Consider the following 21,234-nt stretch of genomic DNA (forward strand, 5'->3'; position numbering starts at 1 on the left):
GTTAAATCTAAGTTTAAGAGGAAGTATCAAGACAGTCTGGACTGATAAATAGAGGACATCTGTTGCAGCATATGGCTTGATGTAACAGCTGCATTGAACTTTGTTCAGCAAGTAGTAATCCTTTGGAAAAAAAATCAGCTTGGCATGTAATTTTGATGCCCCTGCCTGAACACTGGAGTTTAAAATACTTGCAGTTCAAAATCTCCCTGTAGTATGGAATGTTTGCAATGGAAATGTTATTGTGATTGCAGCACAGCATAATTTTTTTTCTAATAGATCTAAGTATTTCATGGTTTTAATTTGTGATTAAACTGCTTTTTTTCTCTTTTTTTTTTTTTTTTTTTTACTGTGGCCAAACTAATTTTATTTTTTATTTTAGGTAAACTTCCCTCCAACAATTTTATTTTCAGCTCTGTCTTTTATATATCAATTTTAAGATATGGCTAGGTTGTGAGATTTTGAGTAAGTGTTCACTGAGCCTTCCATTTTGTATGAAGTGTGACTTTACTGATAGGTCTGACTTCCTAGTTGGTTCTTCTGAGAAAGGGCCATGCTACCTAGAGATTTAACTTGATGGTGAACTTTAAGTATAACGTTTTTTTTTTATTTCTGTCTTAGTGCCTTTATCAAGCATATGTCTTGCTTTTGGGTGCTTTAGAACATTCTCCAATAAAATACACATATAAATATTGAAGAAAAAATAAAAACCTTCCTAATGATACCCATATGAGTGTCACTATTTGGTTCTCTTGTTTTCTGGTAAGATACTTTAGTGAGAATGGTATTGTTGTCACTCATTAGGATGAAATTTTATTTGAAGTTTGTTTATTTTTACTGTGTTTTTCTCAATGACAATTAATTGCTTTTGATTTGATTTCTGTATTTTATGGCAGTAATATGAAACCAGTTAAATTACATCAGTCAGGAAAAAAAAAACAACAGGAACCACTGGTCTTTCCACAGTAACTGAATTTGGTACTTCCAGTAATTCCTCTGCTGTCTAGCATTAAAGCTGATACCTTTATAACTCTCTTGTGTGACAGTTCCCTTCCACAATTAGATGTTATTTTAAAGCATACGACAGAGAGAAAGCAGCAGTGCTAGGTCAAAATTCAGTCCTGTGACAAGTATGCAGACTTTTTCAGTTAATGCAATAGCTTTTGGACAGAATTTTTTCGGCAAAGTATGTGCAAGCAATGTTAAAATCAGTCCTTTATGTTTTAATGAAATCCTATCTTTAAGTTTGGAGCATTAAAAAAGATAACTTTTCAGTGGAAATGCTTATATTATTCTGTAATCAAGGTCAGTCTGCATTTGTTTGCAGTGAAAAAGAAAACACCTACTTCTGTCAATGTTTTTTCTTTGCAGTGCTTTAAATGGCTGCAGAAGGAGAATAACTGAATTGCGTGCAGCTTCATTTGCTGTTCCATGAGCTTGTAACTGCTTATTACTTTCACTGAAACTCATTTTTCCTCAATTTGCACTCTTCATGGGCCATCTTATATACAGGTAAACAGAAAACCACCTTTGCATATGTACATAAGATACATGAAGGTCCATGTAAGGTATTTATCCACTAGCCAGATAAAATACTATTTCAAGGAAACTAATGAAGCTGCCTTCTCTGTTACATCGATTTTGAATTTTTTAAGTGTACTTAAAAAAGGATCTTTCTTAAATGCTTTGAATTCTTCAAGTGCCAGAGTTCAAATCAGACTTTTTTTTTTTTAAATCTAATTTACCAGTTAAGAAATGCTGCAGCAGTTGGTGTTTGACATCCTTTATGCACATCAGTTACGTTTTCCTGCAGTTGCAGGGTGGATGCTGTGATTCTTAAACACCAGTTGCGTGTAATTTGATGTGCAGTTTTCAGTAGGATAAATGATTTCATCTCTGCCCCTGCTCTGAACTCAGCAGAACTGACGTAATGTATATGGAGCCCACACCCTGCTGCCACAGCGCTGATCCAGTTCTGCAGAGAAGCATTACAGTTATATGGGTCTCTTGAGCAACAAAGCTGCAGTAAGAGCCAGCAAGTGACTTTTCTAGTACCTGAGAGCTGTGGAGTACAAGATGCTTTTCCTGAGGGCTCCAGCAAAAGATCCCTCATGCTTGGCTTCTCAGCAGGGTATTTAGCTCTCAGATTTCAATCTGATGTATGATATGCATGAAGGTACTCCCAGTAGTACCAACACACCATCATCTTATAAACAAACAGCCTGCCAAAGCTGTGCTTGCTCTTACTGGGAGCTGGGACCTTAGCTCTACCAAATCATACACTGCATCAGACCATGACCAAACTGTGAAATTAAGATGGAAAAGAAAAACCTGAGTGAGTTGCAGGACTTATTTTTTTTGTTTGTTTTTAACAAAGAATATTCTGTAAGCGAAGTCGTAAGTATAAGGCTGCCTTAAACTTAACAAATTGAGAAGAATCAAAGTTCTTTTATCTCCCAGTAATATTTTTTTACTTACAGTCTTTTTTATCTCATAGTTTATTTGGTGATGTACTTGTTCTGCAGCACAATCAGAAGCAATGTATGTGGTGGCATTGTGTCAGGGATAATACTAATGGTAAAAGCTGACTTTTTCAGTTTCCTTATTTCTATTTGTAGTCTAAGTCATTGTTATGGGCTTTTTATATATATAAAAGTAATGATTAGAGATGGCATCAAATCATACACTGAATAACTGTCTAGATATTTCTGATTTCACACACGGTCTCTGATTCTCTGATTTTTGCACATGGTGTCATATCTTTTGCAGTAGCTTAAATTCATTTGATTTATGCAAAAAAAAAAAAAATAATAATGCTGTTTTTAAGCTGAAGGCATGGTGGTTCTGTTCTGTTTGCTTAGTAGTAGTAGCATCCTACTAGTCTGGATGGTGTTTTTAAGAGTTGGTCTTATCTTCAGCTTTGACTTCAATCCAAACTTCAGCTAAGTGAAAGATTAAATCGGTTTTTCCTTGTTTTCTTTTACTTTAATTACCAACATATTTAAATTGCTTTAACTAAAATCTGCATGTAGTTTTCCTTATGAACCATATGTGTATGTACATGTATGTATTTATGTTTTACTAGCATACGTCTCTCTAAAGGATAGCAATAACAAAAAATGGTAATAGGAACCCACAGTCTATTGTTCTTGTTGAAACGATGTTATACTAATGTGTAAGTTAAGATAAAGTTCCTTATTAGTCCATGATTAAAAAATAAATAAATAAAGAGTTTGGTGTTATTCCATTAGAGAAAAGAGAGAAATAAAAACGGCATAGTGGCTAGTGATGACAGTAATTGGGTTTTAAACCTTCTAATTGTTGTAACATGACTTTGAAAATGTTGGTTACAAACTTTTTAATCACTTTAATAATTTGGTTGTTGTCAACTGTGAAAGACCTTTTTTGAAAAGACTTTTTATCTCTAGTGCATGAATAAACATTGCTGAACTTACTCAATGCATGTACTATGATAAGTAATTCCAGAAAATTTAACTTGGTGCAGAAGGGTCACCATAGCAAGCGTTCCAGTAGACTCTTTGAAGAGTCCTTCATCTGATGTCTGCAGGCCTGGTAATTGGTATTGAGACCCCAAATCCATCTTCCAGCTTGAACCAGCTGAATGCTTTCAGTACAACTTACTCCTTATGTTTAAATTCAAAATGAAACTACATGATACTGTTTCCCTAGTCTTCAATTTGTTTTTCGTGAGGATGAAAGCTTCAAACTGCAGAGAGACGTGGTCAGTCTGGTGTGACTGCTTTTTACCTGTAGCATTTGACAAACAGAAGTGTTTTGCAAATAGACAGGGAGACAGAATGCCTTCTTTCAACGCATTGCCACGTTAAAGGAAAGGAAAAGGGAAGATATTGTGAACATGAATGATTAAGAGATGTTCTGCACTGATCTGGCCAATTCCTTATTTTCCTCTTCCCTCCTAGGAGTCAGCCTACAGATGATAAACTATTGATTTAAATGGCTGAGTTGGATTAACAACTTTCTTCCAATCCATATTCAGCAGGATAGGCCCCATTATTCATGATTAATCATTGATATGCCAAGTCCAGTCTCTTTCCCTTCTAGGAGCAGATGGTGGCACACAAATGATTTACGAGGCAGTCGAGACACCTCGGCTACTATTCCAGACTTGTGTACTGTGCTCTGAAACCCAATTCATTTGTGGCTTTAAGAGCAAGGTGGCAAATTATCTCCATGACCAACTGCTTAGTGGGAGTTGATCTTAAGAGGAAACATAATGCACGCAGTGTTTAAAAACACATTCAGACGTATGCCACAGGTCGAAAATGGTGGTGTCATTTATTTCTTGCTTCTTGAAAAGTCTAGGGAATGGATTATCTTCCTTGATACACATAAATCTAATTCCAGGTCCTCCTCAACAAAAGTAATGGGAAATGAAATCCCGGTGCACTTTCATAACTGTAAATTCTTAAGACAGGGTACAGGGAGACACTTAGAACGCCACCCTCAGCAAGTAGCAGCCTACTGACTGCAAAAATAAAATGTAACTTGTCATAATGAAATTGTTTTATTCATTAATGTAGTTGGTAGTATTCAAAGACTTAAAATTACATGAAAGGCATTGTTATAGGGTGGGAGATTAACTTTCTGCTTAAAACTGCGTGAGGTGCAGGAACTTAAAGGCAATGTCAGGCTTAGTGGGCAGTGCTGTTTTATTAAACTCTACCGTGATTCATAGTCATTGCAGAAGAACACAGAACAGCTGAATCTAGTCTGGTGAGCCCTTCGTTATGATACTGTGAAAGTTTTATTTCTGGCTAGAGAAACTGGACCTTACTTCCTGGCTCTTGGCTGAGTAGGGTTTTATTTTGAGCTGGCCAGTTCCTATGGCACTTATTGAGCAAAAGCTCTTGTGTGCAATGTCGAATTTTAAAAAGGGCTTAAAGATTATGTTTATTTAAGTTTCCTTCCTTTAAGTAGGAACTTACCAAATAACAAATATTACATATATACTTAATAATACATTTTTAATAATTTTGCTGTCAAGGTCTTGTTTGCTGCTTCTGGGTTTTTTTCTTTTTTTCTTTTTTTTTTTAATGGCTTATGACTAGTACCTGAAGCCCAAACAACTGTTTTGTTACCATCAAACAACTCTATCCTACTTCAGTTCCAAAAGAGAACTTCTTCACAATGAAGCAATACATTGTCTTGTTGAAATATTAAATCAGACCTTGAAGAAGGAAAGCTTTGGATCCTACTTCTCTACCATGTGTACGAATGGTTCACAGAAAAGTGAATATAAGTATCATAATGAATGCTTTCATTCTTTTACATAAGGTATTACTTTTCACAAAGGTATTCATAATAAAAATCAAAGACTCTTTTCCTTGTTACTTTAAGGAACAAGTGCAAAAATAAGTATTTTTATTTCTGGTGTGTTTTGGTTTTTTTGTGTGTCCAGCTAAAGTTTGTTAGTTTCTGTTTGTTTTACAGCATACAGAGAATTTCAAGTTTTGTTGTTTTTTTTTTTTTTTAATCTCTGTAACTGCATTTGTATGCAGATCTGTAAAAAGTAATTAAAACATGAAGTTGTATAACTGAGAGTCTTCCCACAAACGTAATTAAATTTAAAGGGAAAGCAAAAACTGTAGGTTGATTCCCTTTAATTATAACTCCCCTTCAAAACACAGTATGCTAAAGAAAACCCGGAGCAAGTAGAGTGCTTCCTGTTTGTATTTGTAAGTGCTGGAGCCCACGTTCGTACGATCTTCAGCAGTTTCCACCCACCGTCACTTTTTTTTTAATTTTGCAACATAACATTCATCGTTGCAGCTTCTGCTATATGTTGATGATAATATTTCTAGTTGGTTAGTGGTTCAAAACTTGAACACAATAATGGCAAAACTGAATTTTTCCCCTTAAGGTTAGGTGTGGAGCCAGGCTATTGTTACCACAAGTAACAATAAAGAAAAGTAGGAATGATCTGAGGCTTAGCTTTAATAAATTTCCAGAGATGCTGTGACCATTTATGTATTCAAAGCTTTATTCCCATTGGGGAGGCATTCAGGTATCATTGAGCTCCATTTACAAGTTGTCTTTGTTTGTTTGTTTGTTTGTTTGTTTTCTGATGTGAAGAACAGCTTCCTTAGAAGCAATAATCATGTGATTTAGTTTTGTGGGTTTTTTTAAATAGAACAATTCAGTGCCTTTTTCCAAATGGTTAATCATGAGTCATTTTCTTTTTGTAGGAGTTCTCTGGAATCTTTCTTCCTGTGATGCACTGAAAATGCCAATCATCCAGGATGCCCTCGCAGTGTTGACCAATGCAGTGATTATTCCTCACTCTGGATGGGAAAACTCTCCGCTCCAGGATGATCATAAAATACAACTTCATTCATCACAGGTGCTGCGCAATGCCACTGGGTGCCTAAGGTAAGTACAGCCAAACATTTGCTTTGCCGGAGTCATCTTGCTTTGGCTTGAATTGCTATTTCTCATTCTTAGATGTCTGTAAAATAAATAATTCCTGTGTCAGCAAGGAAGATGACTTTCAGTGCTATGAACTGTCAAGTCAGAAATTAATTAGAAAACAAGCTTCATGCCATTCAAAAGCAATCCCTAGAAGTTTGCCACTTTTCTTAATAGCCTTGACCAGTCTTCTCACCAAAGCTTGTATATTGCAGATGTTTTTTTCCTTCTAGATTTTTCCCATTCTCTCAGTTCCCTAAGTGAAGTCAGTATGTTCTCACTGTTACATCCAATGTACTTAATGTAAAAAGCAGTGAAGATGTTTAAAAAAAGTAACATGCCTTGAGGGTTCCCAGTGCCATTGGTGAAGTTATAATAAATATATTGGATAGATTTTTTCTGCTCTGTGAAGATGAAAACCATGGTGGAATTAGAAACCAATCAGATAAAAATTATGCAACTCGCATACCTAAATGGATCATTAAGTATATGTTATGTGTACCAAATATATATATGCAGTACCAAGTTGTACTTGTATAAATAAGTGCAGCATGATGAATCTGTTCTTAAACACCACCGTAGGTGTGAGAACAAAAATAGGATGAGTAAGAAGAGTTTCATTTCTGACAAACCCTTACAAAAGGACTAAATCTGCAGTCTCTGAATTCCAATCCATATCAGTGTGTTGATGTATTTTAACTTATTAGGCAAGTTCTTCAAGTGATGATTTTGTTTTTCTGTTTTTATACTGGAGTTTCTGTAATCTGTCTCAGACACTTGTTATGAAGATGAATTAAGTAGTAGCTTTAGGTACTTCACAGGAAAATTTTTAGGTGAATAGTATTTAGTGATGATACAGCACATGTTCTTTGTTCATCCAAAACAAAAATCCATTGGATAGAGATAAATCAAAAAACATTATTTGATTATTTTCTTAGGAGGCAAATAAAATTGCAGTGTTTTCTTATGTGTAACAAGCACCTTTTTCACCTTGTGTTTTTTCAGTAAATGAACTGTCTTCCTTTTAGAATGAAAAATGGAAAGTTTAAGGGAAAAATAATAATGATTATTGATTTTTATATGTAATCAGTAGACACTTTAATATAGAAGGTAATAATTTATTGTAAATATACTTGTATTGGACTTAAATATAGGTATGTATATGTGTATATCAGCTGCACCAGGTTATGTGGTTGGAGCTAGGTAATTACATCTGAGTTGTACTGATTTGGAAATAACTATGAAAAGAGTTTCATGGTATATTTCTGTTGCATTACATTCAAATCCCTAAAAAAATACTGGTAGAATTACATTGGTTATTCCATAAGGACTTATACCATTTAGTACTTTTCACACTTCCGATGCTTAGCCTCAGTTAAATAGCAACCTCTGAAAAAATGTCTATTATAAATTTGGGCCTTTGCAGGTTCCCCTTTCTGAACATGCATATTCAGTGTTGGTTGCCTACACCACAGATGTCTTCCTGTTAACTTACTCCAGCTTCTTTTCCCACCCCTGACCTTGCAGACCTCAGTTGTTCCCACCTTTTAGTTGATGATTCGTGTCACATTGGTCTTGAAATCTTTCTTTCTTTCTTTCTTTTTGTGAGTATGTGCACGCCCATTTGCAAACTGATGTGAGCTTACTGTAGCCTGCACTCTGGGTCAGCCTGAGGACTTGTGGCCACATGAGAATGGTACGTTGTCTGATACAATACACACTGCTTTGCAGCAAGGCTTACTGCCAAGTGCTTGATAGTACTCTGTCATAGCAGAATGGCTTCTGATCGGCTCTTGCAAAATAAGCTCATATCTACCTGCAAAAGATTGTGCATATTATACCTCTTGAATCCTTTCCAGATAGCTGCAATAATTCAACTGCTTGTCCTAAGCTGGTTTGTCTTCTTTCCTTGTAACCCTAGGCCCTTGAACCATGTGAAGGCTTTTTAGTGACTTTCTGATCTCAAGCCCTTCTTATTTCCCAGGTGCATCTTTCCTCTGTATCTGATTGAGGTATTTATTTGGCCTTTGTCCATCTTTAGATAACGTCATCCCACTTAGTCCATGTGGATGCTCTTTAGCAAAGCCAGAACATTTGGAAAGGGCTGAATTTACTTTTGCTTTATTAGCAGAAATTTTCTTGTTTATCTCCTCAGTCTTTACAGGAAACCTCTCCCTCTGAAGAAAATGTAAAATTTGGGACTGTACAAGGAACAAAAGTATTAGCTGATGTTTAAGGAGCTGAATGGTTGCTTTTGTGTGGGTTTTTTGTTGTTGTTGTTGGTTTTTGGTTTTGTATTCATATAAAATAGTGGGGTTGAAGAAAACAGTGAATGACAGAAAGATTAGAAAGCTGAGTTTTACTGCTGCTGATGAGAGCAGTGCACCTCTGTGCTGCTAGTATGCTAACTAACATTCCTTAAATACCTGCCACCCCCAATAAGCTTGAAACAGTTTTCACTCCTTCCCCCTATGACTAGGTACAAGCTTCAGATTTCCATTTCAAGATCTCACAGTTTCGGGAGATATTATAAAGCAAGAAGATAAAATGTACTGGCAAAGACACTGCAGTGCTTAGCTCATAAACTCCATTGCTATCTTCCATGGGATAACTAGCTCTCAGACTCCTGTTTGGTTGTCCTCTACTGCTTTCTTTTTCCCCTTCTTTTTGAGCTGGTTTGCAAGGGGACATTGATTCATAGCAGTTGCACCCAGATTTTCAGTGGTAGTGCTCAGTAGCATAGGAAAGCTATTTGACAAATGTTTCTAAATCAGTAATGTTGACAGATTTTAGAGGCATCAGGCAGCATTACATAAGGTTTAATGCCACCAGATATGCTAGGAGGCTTTTTTTTTTTTTTTTTTTTTTTTTTAAATCTTCTGTGCCTTTGTTTTTCTGATGCATCCACTGTTAAAGCTTTAAGGAATATCTGAGAGGTGCTATAATATAATCCTTCCTATGTGGAGTGCCCATAAATAGTTTGCATTGGCTATTATATAGGAATAGTAAGATCTTTTATATATGCATTGTATGATTATTTTTCTTTCTGCTATTTTCCTGTTTCTCAATTTCTATATGAGATTTTTTTTGTCTTTTTCAATTACATAGTTGCTTATTAACTATGATTTTAGTACTCTTACCTTAACTCTTTACAATTCTTAAGGAAATTCTTAATACATTTTTTAAAATGCTGAGTGGGACAACTACTGCAACTTCAATCAAACTGTAACCCAGCTGAAATCTGTATGAAATCACATGAAAGACAGCAGCAAAATCAGATGTTCTATTCCTGTTATAATCTTTCTTGAAAGAGGTTATTTACAAACTGCACGGTTGTGCACTTTAAAAAGAAAGTAATACGCTATTGTGCTAGTTCATTTAATATAAGTTAAATATTTGAAATTGTTTAGATAATTCAGATAAATACTTCTTATTTCTGTCAATTATAAATTCGCTCTTAGTATTCATAATTCAGAAACTGCCAGGCCTCAAAGTGACATATTGAAGTAATCATCCAATTTACTTGCCGCTCCACTGAGGTATCAGGACATTACTTCAGTAAGCTCTGTGAATGTTTGGCTTCTTTTTTCCTTTCAGGTTCAGCTGTGACTGATTTATTTGCACTTGTGAAATACTGTCTGTTTGTTTTGTACCTTCTAGTTCATGTAGTCTTCCCAGGGAAATTCTAGTGAAAGCTGAATTTTGAGTCCTATTTGTTTATAGTAAGGCTTATAGTGTCCTTACTCTGAAACTTAATAATCAACAGGAGGCATTTTGCACAACATACTTTTGACCTGATCTGTCAAGCTTACATATTACAAAACTGTATCTCTGTGCAAAAACCATCCAAAAAAATCTCTAGCAGTATCTTTTCAAAAGTCTTTTTCCTGATGTACAGTTTGGAATCTGGAGAGGCTGTGGGTTTTTTTCCATGAATTTGACATGAGGTTAAGGTAATAGAATGTCACCTGAGGACTTCAAGGATTTTAAGAAAGTATTGCTTTAATGTTCTAAATCTGTATTTTAAAATTCAAAATCATAAAATTCTGCCCTTTTCTTTTTTCCATGTTCTATTTAATTTTTCATCATATTAAAATCGATATATTAAAATATAGATCTCCCTTTACATTATTGGATTTGAAACTGTATAGGAGAGAATAACTCAAGTACTTTTTCTTTGTAGAGTTCCATCCCTTTCACATTTTGCTGTTTCATACTTTCATGCTTGTCAGATCTTTCACAAAATGCCAAGAATTATTTCTTTCAAATGGAAACACACATAGCAAGCGCTCAGAATAGAAAAGCAAAGGGGTGTAGTGCTTTTAAAACATGGATTGAATGCAACAGAACCAGTAGTATTTTCTGGATAGATCAACTTTTGGAAAGAACAAATTACCTTTTCACAACAATTTGTTTTAATTGTGAAACCTGAAAGCAAGTGTTTTTAACTGCTTTGCAGATGAATGATCTGTTTCACAAACATTTGCAGCTAATGCATTTATCCCTCAGCCTTATTTCTCTTCCAGCTCTCTTCTAAGCATCCTAAGACTGTTAGTTCATATTCTTAGGAACTTCTATAATCTCTTTTGAAAATGACATTCTGCTGCATACTGACAATAGAAAATGTGTGAGCAGCATAAAATAGATAGTATTATTTGCCATATGTTCAGTTTCTAAGAAAAAGTACATATACGTGTGTGCAGAAACTTGCTTTGATATACATACGAAACTTCTTAGGATACTAAACTGGTACATGTGTACATATATGTATGTACATTTGTATAAATATGTAAGAGGACTGATTGATGAAGCTAAAACATGTTTTTGTCTTTCTTGACAATTTCAAGTTCTGAGTATCTTCAATTGGGCATAAATGGAATGAACTTACTGCAGTAGGACCAGGGCCTTTGCAGCTAATTTCTTTTTTTATTCTTCTCCCATGAACAGCAGGCAGAGTTTTTTCATCATTATATGCTGTTATAAATAAAGAGATGTTGAACTTAGCAACCCATTTCTGCTTCTCCCTTGCATTATCTAGAGCTCACTCTCAAACCTTGCAGTCTTGGAATCAGATAATAGAAAGTCTGTGTTTCATTCAGAAGCTTGTTAAAATCTAGGGTTAGGTTATAATGGTCAAAACTCTTATTAACAGCCTGTCCAAGGGAGGGGCTTTTACCATAGGCAGTTCTGGAGAAGAGACATAGAAGAGTGGCAGCTACTCGAAAGCGTACTGAGACAGCTTTACACACTTTTAGAGAGGGATCTGTGCAAATCCACACTCTGAAATTATCCTCATTTTATATTTTGAAGTCCTCTCTTGGCTTAGAGAAAAGTATAAGCACCTCTGTTCTTGTCTTTCTAATACAAAGCTAGCGTAATTAACTTTCAAGCATCATCAGATCAGCAGTTTTTATATTAATTAGCTACATTCTACTCATGTACTGTTGTGAAACGTGTATTTTACATGGTGTGCATGACTATACACCATGTGTTAAACCTCATTGGGCCACTGTTAGTGTGTTGAAAATAGTAAGAAGGTTCCCAAACTCAGCAGTTATATTGGTGCATCTGTTGTTCAGCAAACATGCGTTCTCTTGACATTTCTTCTTACTTGGGAGTTTTTCCAGGACCTGGACTTGGAAGTAACTGCAGACAAAAATGTTGCCAAGAAATCGAGGAAAAATTTACCTTTGGAGTCTGTAATGTCTGGTTCAGTGCAATTCAATTCCTTTTCACTAAAACCAAAATTCTTATAAAACTTGCATAATTTATGCTCCTGGGTCCCAGGAATGCACTGTGATAACAAGCTGAAGAGGAATTGAGGTACTGATGTCAGCTCTCCAGTATTTTGAAAAGACCAAGAATGATTCCTTTTATATATTGTATGAGTGGCTACTAGATAATTTCCAATTCAATAAATGCATGTAATATAAATGCAAGTACCTTGATCGCAACTTGCCTTTCTTTCTAGGGTAAAGCTAAATGTCATATTTATATCCTGAAATAGAAGTAAAAATAAATTTGACAATAAATTTAATTGCACGGCTTACTTTAAAATAGAGTAGATCAGCATTGTGTAGTTCTAGTACACAATGAATTTTGAATAACTTTAGTAAGCTTAGAAAATATGTAACAGCCTTTGGCAGGATGCCTTCTTCCTCCATCACTTTATCTGGTGAAACAAATGGGATTATTCTGAATCTGCCTCCCAATGAAGGAAGAACTCCTAATGATTTTGGATTAAGATAACTAAAAAGTAATGATGAAACCCCGTCTTCTAAATGTTATTTAAGCAATACCTGAGCAAACAATAAAACTCACGTTACTTCAATGGGACTTCCTGTTTGGATACAAATTAAAAATATTGAACCTCTTTATCAAAGCTTGATAATTCAAACTTTTTTTAAACAAAGTTTAGTTCCTGTTCTTCAACTAAGATCTTTTCTTGAATATTTGTATGTGTTAGTTTTAGGGAAAAAAAGAAACAGTTATACCATTTACATGTTTCTGTGACAGCGGTATATTTTTCCTGTAATTTACTAATATACTGTTGCTAAAAATTCTACATACACATCTCAAATTAATGTATCTCGCTACCTTTGCTTTCATTTCATGATACTCTGAAGTTCAACAATGATAACAAAACTATCAGCTGCTGCTCCAATTGCTTATGGTTTCCCCAGCCTTCAATCAGGACTACAGTGAATAAACATCTCAAGTGTGTTTTGAATGACTGACTATTTTCTCTGCTTTTCCTGGTTTTATTCACTCCAGGTTGAATGCCTGCTGTTCACTAATGCCTAATGTGAAAATTTCATCTGCTCGCATTTGCATGGTTTAGGTGGTGTTAATTTACATTCCATTCTGTTGCAGTTTTACCCAGTATGGATATGAATGTTCTAAGGAAAGTGAAAATGTTTTGTGAAAGGATTTAGATTACATGGTGGTTTGGGTTTTTTTCCATTTTGGAACAGTTTTCATTTGTGTAGGAGCAAGAGTTAAGCTTGGCAGTTAGGTTTTCAGAAACCCATAATAAAATGTGATCTGAATCTTGGTGGCCTGCTGACTGGATATGAACAGACTCCAAGTCCCGCTGACTGTTATGGGCCTCCTCAATAGTAAGATGCAAAGCTGAATGGCATGGTGCTGCAGCCCTTTTTGCAAGGAATTTCCAGGGCAGTGTGGAATCGTGTTAGTGTAGAACATGGCACAGTGTGGTCACTACATGGGAAGCTGAACAGTTATCTGTTCGTCCTCATCTGTTTTGGCCCATTGGCCTGAAACTCTTTTGCTTAAAATGAATCACAATGCAGCGGGAGGGCAGCAGATGTCAGCTGGAGTCACCATCTACCTCTGCTGTTGCTTTGCTGACTACTGAGAAGTGTAGGCATTCCTTTTTGAATGGTTACTCTGTAAAACTGATTTAGTGTGTCTCTGCAGAAAATACTACTTGTCTCAACATGACAGAAAAACTGATTGTGACAATTCTCTAGCACCACTTGAGGTCATGGTGACCGATGTTTCATTTACCCAAGGAAAATGAGAAACGCAAGCATCCAGTGTTTGTATGCCCACTCAGTTCCACTACAAACACTTTAATATATTCTGTAACTCTAAAGAGCGTTGAGGTTTTTAGCCCTAATTGCTTGATTTCTATATTAGCTATCTTTTTGCCTCTTGAAACTGTTTGCAGTACAGGAGATGTGAAGAAAACATAAGGCTCTGCATAGTGAAGGAGAGGCAGGGCATACCTGTTCAGCTCTCCCTCATTATCGTATGATAGACTGCTTCAAATCTGAAGAAAGTTCCCATAGGAGTGAGAAGATTATCTGATCTCTTTGGTTGGTCTGAGGGTTTTCAGAAGAGATATCTGTTTGAAGTGTGCTGATCTTTCTTCATCCTTCTGGATAAGTGAGCCAACATCAGAGTAAACATTTTATCGTGCTGGTTCAGAATGTATTGAACATGTGAACTGTCACACTTCAAGCACCAGAGTAATTAATGCCAGCAGCTCAAGTTGAGCCAGTGCTCAAGTCTGCTGCAAGAAGGCTTTGATAGCATTCCAAATTTTTGCAACTTGGTGAACTACCGAGAGCTCATGAGAAATACTCCACAGTAATACCCTTAGTACTAAAGCTCTCAGACTTGCAGTCCCTGCTAGCCAGACTTGTGAATTTCATTGCTGTTACGTGTTTTGAAAATATTTTCTCACAAAACCTCCTGATGAAGTAAGTAAAAAGTAAATAAAAATGCAGCTTTTGGGAGTGTGATGAAGTCTACTGCAGACTGCCAAGCGTGCTTAGCATACACTCATGATGTCTGAGCTCAAGACTAAAAAGCAGCATATTATTTCTGGAGGTCGTTTTTTGTAAAGCTGCCTGGTGAGCATTAAGCTTATATTCTTACTGTCACTACACATCTTCATGGAGAAGTGTTAGCACTTTGTAAGTAAGATTTTTCACTGAGCAGAGAGGACAATCCAATAAGAACACATTGACAAAGACCAGGTCCATTACTTGAAATCAAATAGATTTCCCATTGGAGATAATTAGTGAAGTAGACAATTAATTTGAACTAAATTGAGACTTCAAGAAAGACCGAAATATAAAGCATGTGATACCTGTTGCTAATTCAGTTTCATGAATTGTATCAAATTTGGCTATGCCAAAGAGAAGTTCTCATGCCTGTGGAGTAAAAGAGTTCATAGAGCAAGATGTAAGGCGGTGCTAATTCCAGCCATAGTTCTGTGATAAATACACAGCTTTGTAGACACTTGCCTTTGAAAAAGTCTTAGTCCTAGGACAGCAGCTGAATGGGATAAAAGTTTTATGCTGTCTTCCGTCATGAAAGTTTGTGAGAAAATTCTGTCTAATACGACAGACAAAGTGGAAGTCTTCTCTCTAGAAAAAGAGCTGAACAAAGATATTAGAGATTGAGGAGTTCAAGGTTTTTTTCCAATTGCGTTCCCTAAGCTAGTTTACTTTTATACTTTCAAGTCATATGTTACTATCGAGAAAATTTTCTTTTGAAAGAACTCAAGCTTTCTTTTTTCTTAAGTAATAATGTCTCTGTAATTTAACTACATCTCGATGTACTATAAAAAAAACATTCAGCATCTACTGGATAGTATTTTTAGCAAGAATTACACACTACCTACAGAGGGTTACTCTGACAAAGAAGTTCTGAAATATTCATCCTAGGGTAGCTTTTTTACTTTCACAGCTCATTTCTTTTTGTCAGGTACTCATTTATTATAGTTAGTTGGTTACAGCTTCAGCATTTTCATTTGAAGGACAGAAGCATTGTGAAATACTTCCTCCTCTTCCCCTGCTGTCAGTCATCTATCTTTATATCTGATCTACTATGCACAAAAGCACTATAATTGAAAAGCATTTCCAAAGACAGAGCCATGAAAGGGTACAGTGTGAAAGGGCATGCAAGTATATGATCTTTTTTGGAATTGACTAACAAAATAAAAATGCATAATAAATTGAAAAATAAAATTATTTACATCAAAATATTCATTGAATTCCTTGGGTTTGTTTTATATAATTAATTTGTATTGAACTTACTAGTCAGAGGGTCAGTCCGTTTGATTAATTTTGATTGATAGTTACTGTCTTTGGTTGCCAGACATTATACTAAGAAGGAGTGCCTTGTATTCAGTATAAATATGAGAAAATGTTCAGTGTTGCATGTATTTTTGGTAGTTACTCATATTATATCTGCTCATAGCCTGTGTGCATTCCAGACTGCTTGAGTCAGTGGGTAGACCTAGGTCTGCCTGGCCCTGCACACAGCTTGGGACGTCAGGAATACTGAAGTTTTGTAACCCCACAAAAACAAGAGAGATCTCGGGTACAGTTAACGAGCTAAATATGAATTCAGAGGTGGAGAAGGAGGAACATTCTTTTCATAGCTACTATGATGAAGAAGGCACAGCAAAGACTAATGAGTCTGTTCTGCCTTCACCTACATCAGGACCAAGCAGAGACTAACATTTTTGAGGTTGTATGAATGTTTACTATGCACAAGACAGTGATCAGATCTTGGGACAAGATTAGGAAGGAAAACATGGCTTTACTGAATTCAGCTGGCCTGTAGTGCACACCAAGCCATGTCACCCATCTGTGTCATTGGGTTGCAGAGGTTAATAAGCTCAGTAACTAATCCACACAAAGGCACAGAATCCATGAGATACAAAGCTGGAGCGTGGCTGACACTGGGATGGCCCATGCTGAATTAGGGGAAAGGAAAATTCATGTGAAGGATACTTTTTTCTAAGCAGAGATTTTAGAAGATTTACAAGAACAATGTGTAACTTTTTATTTGTTTTTAAAGGCTTGAAATGTTTGCATGTTTGTTATTATTTTGTTTAGGCTTTGCTTTTCACAGGATTGGTAATTTTATTTAGGGAAATAACTAATTCAAGTAGGTTGAAGAAGAAGTGGACTAAAAGAGTTTTAGGCACTGAAAGAACCTCAGATTCCCCAGAATAGTGGGGATTTTGGATAGTGATTTTTTCTGATTATAGTTTTAATTAAGAAAATTGAGATGCCCGAGGGTAGGCAGGCAACATCTTCATCTGGGAGGACTTCAGGGAATTAATCAGTCTCCTTTGATGGTGAAAGCAGTTCATGACTTGTATTAGGTTGGCTGCTTAACTGGGCACACGAATTAAGTGCTGGCTGTATATCCTGTATGTCACAGGTGATCTTTTCTAAATAACCAGTTTAGTTTACCATTTGCTCCTCCACACTTACAGATAATTTAAAGACCTTGACATTATTGTTAAATTGAATGAAAATAGAATCATAGTCACAGAACAATATGGATTTTAAAGGTACTTCAAAATCATCTAGTTCCAGTGCTCCTTGCCATAAGTAGTAGCATGTTCCACTACATCAGGTTGCTCAAAAGCCCATCTAAATATATCGTAATAACCTAAAAAGATGTGTGTGCATCTGTGTGTGCATTTGTATGTGTTAATATATACTATACTTCTTGATACTGTCCTTGGATTGAATAGCAGCAGTTGTTAGTATTTCTTTAAGAGAGTGGAAAGAGACCTAACTAACAGAAACTTTTTAATTCTGGAGTTGTTGCTCTGCCTATCCTGAAACACATGCAAAGCATTAACTGATTTATTATCCTCCATAATTCTCCATCATAGTTCTGTCTAGACTATATAATGCATGCTGTATTGCTTCTGTCACAGTTACAGTTTACTTGACCTTATTGCAGGCATACGGTATAATTACTAAATGGGTGGTAATTTATGTAAACAAATGTTAGTTTTTCATAGCAAGAGCCCTATCATTATGGTTTATTGCTACTGGATGGGTTATAGAGCTAGCCATTTTTCAAGGATTTGGGTAGATTGTTATTCTGGTTGATCTTTATACTTGAAACTCCAAGGATTTAGTGCTTAAAAAGTAGAAGCATTGTAAACCTTGGAGATGGATATTATTTTCTCTCCTCCAAATTTGTGAGAACTTTAATTCATCTTGCTTCAGCAAAATTAACGTATCAAAATATTTTCCAGTTAATACACAGAGAGTTTGGGATATGCTTACTGCAAACCAGATCCTGTATTAGCAGATGTAGTAGGTAAAAACAAATATTTAAGAATATATTTAATACTTCGATAACTGCAGTGTTTCGGCCTTCCTTTATTCAAAAGCTTAGAAGTAGCTGCCACAAACTGAAAGTAATTAACTTCCATTTCTCCTTTAAAGCTAAGCTAACCAAAATCTCCTCCCCTTCTTAAGTCAAGGAATGTGTTATGAGGGTACAAGTGAAACTACAAACCAGTTTTCACCTTGGATTCCAAATTATTATTTTTTTCTTTTTAGTAATAAGGAGATTTATTATGTGTACAGTGACCTTTGGATACTTGGAGTTAACCTTGGTGTAGGAATGCAGTGGTTTTTGGAATGTGACTTCTGGCAGGTATCTAAGCTTATTCATTCATTTCCTGCTTAATCATTCATTTCACACTTTTTCCTCACTGTTGGAGGTCTGTCTGTGTTCTGTTCATGTTGTGACATTCATATGTACAGTAAAATATACATGATTTTTCTATATTATCAATAATAAATGCTTGTCCATACTCAAAAACTGCAGAAACAGAGCAGTTTCCAGCAGATGCTACTTGATACTTCACTCTGCTGTTTTAAGAATTTGCATGTAGTGATGTTAGTGGCCTCAGCACAATTACTGCTACTCTCTTACTAAAAAGCAGCACTACTTTTGTCAGTCCTTGGTACACCAGCAGGGATAAGAAATTACATTGGCAGTGCAACTGGAAGGTTAGCTTGCAGTATCAGATGAGCGAAGCTGCAGCAACTACTATGCATCAGCTTGTTCAGGTAGCAGTTTAGGCCGTTGCACTTTCTAGAATCCTCCTGTTAGCCAGAGCTATACAGTTAGATTGCAGTTCTCAACTGTAATAGCATACTTACCTTTTTAATTTTGGCTGCTAACCATGCCTACATAATGCTTTGATCATTTCTTCTGACAGCATCACCAATATATGCACAGCAGTCACAAATTTAACAGATTTTGAAAAACTACTTTCCTATTGCAGGTTATGTTTAACCGGAAAGTGTGGTCTGTTGTGCTGGAGGCTTTTTTTGTATTTGATCTGTAGGGGAAATTGTTATGGTGCTATTAGCATGAAAATATTCCTCAGCCACATACAGTGGATGTGTCTGGGACTAGGAATGCTGAATGGAAGGATATGTCCAGTAACAAGTGGCATCCTCCAGGGGTCTGTCTTGGGACCAGTGCTCTTTAATATCTTTATCAATGACATCGATGGTGGAATCGAGTGCACCCTCAGCAGGTTTGCTGATGACACCAAGCTGAGTGGTGTGGTTGACACAGTGGAAGGAAGGGATGCCATTCAGAAGGACCTTGACAGGCTGGAGGGCTGGGCCAGGTGAACCTGATGAGGTTCAACACGGCAAAGCGCAAGGTTTTGCATTTGGGCCTACAAACAGGAGGAGAGTCAACTCTTTGAAAGGGTAGATAACTGCAGAACAAGGGGAAATGGTTTTAAGTTGAGGGAGGGGAGATTTAGGTTGGATGTCAGGGGGAAGTTCTTTACAGAAAGAGCGCTGAGATGCTGGAACAGGCTGCCCAGAGAGATTGTGGATGCCCCATCCCTGTATTCAAAGCCAGATTGGATGTGGCCTGGGCAGCCTGGTCTAGTATTAAATGGGAAGGTTGGTGACCCTGCCTGTGGCAGGGGGGTTGGAGATTCATGATCCTGAAGTCCCTTCCAACCCTGGCCATTCTGTGATTCTGTGATGTTGGTAGGCACTATAAACTGGTTGCCTGGAATCAAGTAGGAGGGCACAGCTTCATCTGAGAATAGGAAATGGAGGAGAAGACCGTGACTGGTAGTAACAATGAAGGATTGTCTGAGAAAGGAGAGTGGACTAGGATGAGCATCCTGGGGAGCACATACTGGAACATACATACTGGAACTCAAATCTGTGATATCAAGAGAACTGGTGCAAATCCTAACTTGTGAGAAAAACAAAGATAACACAGGCTAGAGAAATTTGTCAAAGGAGATCAATTGGCAGTGGGAAGAAGAGTCTGACAATGGATCGTAAGAATCTAGATCCTGCCTTTGCTCACTATCAGTAACTTTCTGATAGGCTACAGTCTGTGTTGGTCATTATGTGGCATTTTATCTGGGGCAAACATGACTTTTCTAGGTATCAATTCCTGTTATGAATGTCTGGCACCTCTGCAGACCATCTTTATGGCAGAACACTCTGTGGAAATGCTATATAGGAGAAAGGTGTTCTCAGATTTAAAAAACAAGACAAAATCTTAGTGAGAGCTTGGAAACAAACCTCCCTGTTGTACAGGGAGACTGGCATTCTGGCAGAAACCTTCATAGCAAGCTGAAGTACTACAAGGGAAGGAAGTGGAAACTATACCTGTATACTATTCCACTGGAACAGGCTGCCCAGGGAGGTTGTGGAGTCTCCTTCTCTGGAGATGTTCAAGACCTGCCTGGATGCCTACCTGTGCAATCTGGTGTAGGGAACCTGCTTTGGCAGGGGGGTTGGACTCGATGATCTCTGGAGGTCCCTTCCAACCCCTACAATTCTGTGATTCTGTGATACCTGACAAAGTTTTGGCACTCGAGGATGAAACAAGGAGGATCAAAGCCTAGCTGGAGCAAAGTGGGGGCATAAAACTGTCACAACATGGAATTTTACCATTATACATATCCTGTGAAAGCAAAAAGAAAAAATGTGTGTCCACTGATGCATGGGGAGGACAAATTTGTGACGGGCAAAAGGGAGGAGACTGAAGAACTCAACACCCTTTTTGCCTCAGTCTTAGCAGTTAAATTCTCCTAATAAGTTTTGTCTTGGGAAGTTGCCTATGGAATAGGAGAGCAGAAAGCAAAAAGTTGCAGAATAGCTGTTTCTCAGTGAATACTGCCAAGATAGAACATGTATCCCATGTTCCCCCCAAGAGGAAGTCAGTGTGGAATATATACTACACATGAAATTCAAATACCATTTCAGTAAGCTTTCTTCAGCAGAAGAGTCTGTGCAATGCACATATGTTACTGATGTGTTCAGTGGCACAGATCAGTACCAGTGTTCCTGCATATAAAAAGTCTGCTCCCACAGCCGTGCTCAGATGAGCAGTGAGGATGCAGGGAGAAGCTCTGGTACCCAACAAAGCCTGTATCATTGTCTGATCCTGATCATGGTGCGGGGAGGAAGAGAGGTTGAGCTTTGGCTGAGGACCACC

General features: G+C 36.9%; 1 protein-coding gene across 5 annotated transcripts in view; it reads left to right on the plus strand.

Annotated features, from left to right (window-relative positions):
- The window catches only part of CTNND2 (catenin delta 2), a 619,837-nt gene that overhangs the window by 490,100 nt on the left and 108,503 nt on the right, over window positions 1–21,234 (plus strand). For all 5 annotated transcript variants that reach the window (XM_042869378.1, XM_042869380.1, XM_042869382.1 and 2 more), the window contains one exon: window positions 6,225–6,408. In XM_042869378.1, the coding sequence (XP_042725312.1) occupies window positions 6,225–6,408 (184 nt within the window). The remainder of the gene's footprint in view (window positions 1–6,224; window positions 6,409–21,234) is intronic.

Source organism: Lagopus leucura, unplaced genomic scaffold (genome assembly GCF_019238085.1).
Source record: "Lagopus leucura isolate 7727_CA_CO unplaced genomic scaffold, USGS_WTPT01 Super-Scaffold_100002, whole genome shotgun sequence".
Lineage (NCBI taxonomy): Eukaryota > Metazoa > Chordata > Aves > Galliformes > Phasianidae > Lagopus > Lagopus leucura.